The sequence below is a fragment of the Lipotes vexillifer genome, unplaced genomic scaffold, assembly GCF_000442215.2.
Source record: "Lipotes vexillifer unplaced genomic scaffold, Lipotes_vexillifer_v1.1 scaffold393, whole genome shotgun sequence".
In the NCBI taxonomy this organism is placed as follows: Eukaryota; Metazoa; Chordata; class Mammalia; order Artiodactyla; family Lipotidae; genus Lipotes; species Lipotes vexillifer.
In genome coordinates this window covers 538,168-543,268 of record NW_006774564.1, presented here as the reverse complement: position 1 = coordinate 543,268, position 5,101 = coordinate 538,168, and the positions used below count along the sequence as shown (strand labels likewise).

General features: G+C 42.1%; 1 protein-coding gene across 1 annotated transcript in view; it reads left to right on the top strand.

Annotated features, from left to right (window-relative positions):
- The first annotated feature begins 782 nt into the window (after positions 1–782).
- The window catches only part of LOC103071807 (protein pitchfork-like), a 6,935-nt gene continuing 2,616 nt past the window's right edge, over positions 783–5,101 (top strand). The window contains exons 1-4 of the mRNA XM_007449279.1: positions 783–801; positions 1,053–1,195; positions 1,812–1,910; positions 2,715–2,845. Coding sequence (XP_007449341.1) covers positions 783–801; positions 1,053–1,195; positions 1,812–1,910; positions 2,715–2,845 — 392 coding nt within the window. The remainder of the gene's footprint in view (positions 802–1,052; positions 1,196–1,811; positions 1,911–2,714; positions 2,846–5,101) is intronic.

Here is a 5,101-nt window from a genome sequence, read left to right as displayed (position 1 = left end):
TGGGAGTGCTCCTAAGCTAGCTAGATACTATTTCAATAATAATAATCTCTTGCATTGTCACCTACCAAGCACCAGGCAATGAACTAATCCTGTTATCTTAATCTTCTTAACAACCCTATAAAAAGGAATTATTGTTCCCAATTTAGAGATGAATAAACTGACTTAAGTAACTACCCCCAAATTTAAACTATTAAGCACTTCAGTGATTCCACTGCACTCTTACTGTTCCCCTAAGGATTCCAGACCTTTTAAAGCCTCGAGCACCACTTAGGGGTAGAAGCGGGTAACCTGATGGGAATTGCTTGAAGAAAAGGGAAAATGTGTCTAAGAGAGGCCTAATACAGAACTTTCTGGGCTCCATTAGGTCCCCAACTCCCCTCTTCTGGGCATTTCCCAGGAATCCCACCCCCATAGGCCACCACTGCAGAGGCTGTGTTTTCCTACATCCCTGAGCCTAGTAGCCTGGATTTCAGGGCATCCTAAACATGGGGGTACCTCCTTCTTCAGCAGTGCATTTCTGGTGGCCCAGCTTTCAGCCTACAGCCTCAGATCCAGCAAACCCCCTACCTCTTGCCCAGCTGCAGAATTTTCACTCTTCTGGGCTCCTGGCCTTGGAGGGGCAGTTCCTGCCCCAAGGGTGGCTCTGCAGGATTCCCCACTTGCTGAGTAGGCTAGCTCAGAGCCACTCCTCTCTGGGAGCTAGGCATCTGGGGCTGCCCAGCCCCACCTCTGTTTCCTAGGCAATGCAGTACACAAACTCTGGCCCTGGTGGCACTGCTGAGATGTGCTTCAATAAAGCAGGTAAGGAGGGCTGTAATGGAGGAGTCAAGAGTAGAGGCAAGAGGAAGAGTAGGGAGGCTGGGAAAGAAGAAGGGCGAAGGGAAGGAAAATGTGCTTCACCCCCTTACATGGAGTTGATCTGGTTTATGTTAAGAGCTGGGCCTGCTCTTAAGAGCTCTGCCCCGCCTCCCTACACCCCACCCACCCCCGAGCTCTCTCTTAGACCAGGGGTCTTCCCTCATGTGGAGTTTCTCCTCTTTCTTGATCTTCAGAGCCGCTGGTTAACTACTCCTTTGGAACATGTCAACAGAGGAAGGTCTTCCCTCACTCCTGTCCCCCAAGCTTGTTGGGGAACAAGTTTCTCCCTCTTAGGGGAGAGCCCAACAGAGGGTCTGGATGTTACATAGCAGAAGATGTGAGTATTCACCTTCCTTTAGGTGGGTCTCAGGGTATCTAAGTATACCCAAGTTTCTTGAAAGAAAAACTCTATGGGATTTGTGACCTTCAGGGTCCCAACATGAGAAATTGCCCTCTGCAACCAGCTGTCAGAGCCAATATCAGAAATCAAAGGACAGTTGCTCCCTATTTGCCTCCCACCAAACGCAAGCCTTGGCCTCATGCGGTCCCTAGTACAGTCCTCACCAAAAGAGACTCCATTCCTACCTCCAAAGGCAAGTGACTCAATAGCTCCCCTTAGTCCAAATCTGGACTGTGGCTGTGCTGGTAGGTCAGTTTATGAAATCATATAATCAGACTGGCAGTTGCATTACAGCACATTCATCTCTGTGGGGCTCAGAGGAGTGGATTCACTGGAAGTAGAGAAATGTCATTCACTCTACCTATCCAGCCACATTCCTTTGTAGAGTTGCCTGGGTTACTTATGTAATTGCTTGTATGGTCTTGATGCAGAGGAATCAAGAAAGAGCAACTGTGGCAGAGAAGATTCAGGAATACTCTGAGTTCCCTCTGTTTTAATAACTATAATGTTCTCTATGTATGTTTTTTCTTTTTTTTCTATATACTACCGGAAGAGGTATGGCTTGGCATACAACCTCTCTAAGGTCCCGACCAGTATAAAAGGATATGCTTTTGGAGCCAGAACAGCCGTGAGGTTTAAGCCAATTACCAAGGTGAGAAATGGCTGAATGTGCTTAGATTTTAGTGTGATCCGTATTGCTGTGTGTATTTGCACTGGGGAGCAAAGTTGGATGTTATGTAAAGAATATGCCCTGAAATTCAAGAAAAAAAGTCATTTGGGCAAAAGCTACTAAGAAGCCTATCAGAAAAGCTTGGATGTTAGCATTTCAAATGTGTGTGTGAGTATCCTGGGAGAGTGGATAACAATTCTCAGAATGAATGGTACCAAGGCAAGACTTCAGTCTTGAGACACCTGATGTTAAAATACTAGAAGCTTTGTTTGGATGCATACTATTATCTTGTCAGTTAAAAAAAAAATCCAACTTCTTCACCCTTTTGTGTGATTGGACTTCAAGTCTTCAGTATAGAGGCTCCTAATCTCTTGTTGGACATTTTCTTGACAATTAAGCTCAAGGAGAGGGATACTGGCTCTAAAAGAATCTCTGAGTGGGATGGTGGGATGGTGGGATGGTGGGATAGTGGGGGTAGTAGCTGCAATAAGTTACCTTGGCTCTCTACCCACCATAGGTTTATTTCTACATCCTAAGTCTTAGGTACATTTAGGTAGCTGAACCATACCCTTATCTTAGTTTTCTACCTACTATAGGCTTGTTTCTAAACCATAGCTGATACATGAACAGGAAAAGGATGATTTTGTTTTCTCTACTTAGAAGGCTTTTCGTGTGTGTGTGTGTGTGTGTGTGTATGTATGTATGTATATATATATATATATATATATATATATATATATATATATATATCACCCTCTAACATATTGGTCTTTTTCTTGGAAACAGGATATGACACCTTATCCAGGCATGTACCAGACAGTCAATCCTCGAGAGCAAAAACACAAACACAATTTTGCTCCATTTAATTCTTTGCTGCCTCAATTTAGGACATACTCAAAGGACTCTTGTTATCCTGGGTATGTGTCCCTTTCTCTGGTGCACTTCAACAAATAGCAATAGGAAAGGAAGTACAAAAAGGGGTCTCATCCCAGCCATGCCCTCTAAATAAGAAATCATCTATCTTTAAAGATTCAACCTCTTGCCTTCCAGGTCTTTAGAATTATAAAGTTGTAGAGTATAGTGATTCATTCAATAAATATTTATAAATGGCCAGGCAGATTTGTAGGGTTCATAGATTTTGCATTAAACCCATCACACAAGATTCCTGATGTCTTATATTCTAGATTCTTATATTCTTATATTCTAGAGCTTATATTCTAGAGTCCAAACAATGAGAAGCAAATAAACAAGAAAATATCAATGGTAATAAGGAGAGTGACCATATTATTTGTTAGTCAGACAGTGACACTTCTCAGAATGAAAGGGTGTCAATTATACCAAGATGGTAGCCATAAACTAGGGCTGTCATGGGTGCATCAGGAAGCCTGGTGACCTGGTGATGTGCTGAATAAAATCAAACAGGATGATGATGTCATACAGAGTGGTGCACTGGAATCTACTTTGGCAAGGATTGTCAAGGTAGATCTTTTGGGGGAAATGACACTATCTGAAATCACAATGACAAGACTGAGTTGGCCCTGTGAAGATCTGGGCCCAGAGCTTCTCAGACAGGAGGAATAGCAAGTGCAAATGCTATAAGCTGGGAAGGAATTTGGTGTGAGGAAAAAAGAAAGATTAGTTTGGCTAGAGTGCAGTGAGCAAGGAGGAAATGAGAACATAGGAGGAGGGGTGGGGCTAGAGTGTATGTATGTATGTATATATATATATATATATATATATATATATATATATATATATATCACCCTCTAACATATTGGTCTTTTTCTTGGAAACAGGATATGACACCTTATCCAGGCATGTACCAGACAGTCAATCCTCGAGAGCAAAAACACAAACACAATTTTGCTCCATTTAATTCTTTGCTGCCTCAATTTAGGACATACTCAAAGGACTCTTGTTATCCTGGGTATGTGTCCCTTTCTCTGGTGCACTTCAACAAATAGCAATAGGAAAGGAAGTACAAAAAGGGGTCTCATCCCAGCCATGCCCTCTAAATAAGAAATCATCTATCTTTAAAGATTCAACCTCTTGCCTTCCAGGTCTTTAGAATTATAAAGTTGTAGAGTATAGTGATTCATTCAATAAATATTTATAAATGGCCAGGCAGATTTGTAGGGTTCATAGATTTTGCATTAAACCCATCACACAAGATTCCTGATGTCTTATATTCTAGATTCTTATATTCTTATATTCTAGAGCTTATATTCTAGAGTCCAAACAATGAGAAGCAAATAAACAAGAAAATATCAATGGTAATAAGGAGAGTGACCATATTATTTGTTAGTCAGACAGTGACACTTCTCAGAATGAAAGGGTGTCAATTATACCAAGATGGTAGCCATAAACTAGGGCTGTCATGGGTGCATCAGGAAGCCTGGTGACCTGGTGATGTGCTGAATAAAATCAAACAGGATGATGATGTCATACAGAGTGGTGCACTGGAATCTACTTTGGCAAGGATTGTCAAGGTAGATCTTTTGGGGGAAATGACACTATCTGAAATCACAATGACAAGACTGAGTTGGCCCTGTGAAGATCTGGGCCCAGAGCTTCTCAGACAGGAGGAATAGCAAGTGCAAATGCTATAAGCTGGGAAGGAATTTGGTGTGAGGAAAAAAGAAAGATTAGTTTGGCTAGAGTGCAGTGAGCAAGGAGGAAATGAGAACATAGGAGGAGGGGTGGGGCTAGAATACGTAGGCCTAGTAGACCAAGGGAGGCATTCTAAGTGCTTTAGGAAGACTTTCAGAATGTGTGGAATTGTAGGGCAAAGGGTCAAGGTCTTTCTTTTTTTTTTTTTTTAATTTAATTAAATTAATTATTTTTTTAACATCTTTATTGGAGTATAATTGCTTTACAATGGTGTGCTAGTTTCTGCTTTATAACAAAGTGAATCAGCTATACACATACACACGTTCCCATATCTCTTCCCTCTTGCATTTCCCTCCCTCCCACCCTCCCTATCCCACACCTCTAGGTGGTCACAAACCACCGAGGTGATCTCTCTGTGCTATACGGCTGCTTCCCACTAGCTATCTATTTTACGTTTGGTAGTGTATATATGTCCATGCCACTCTCTCACTTTGTCACAGCTTACCCTTCCCCCTCCCCATATCCTCAAGTCCATCCTCTAGTAGGTCTGTATGTTTATTCCT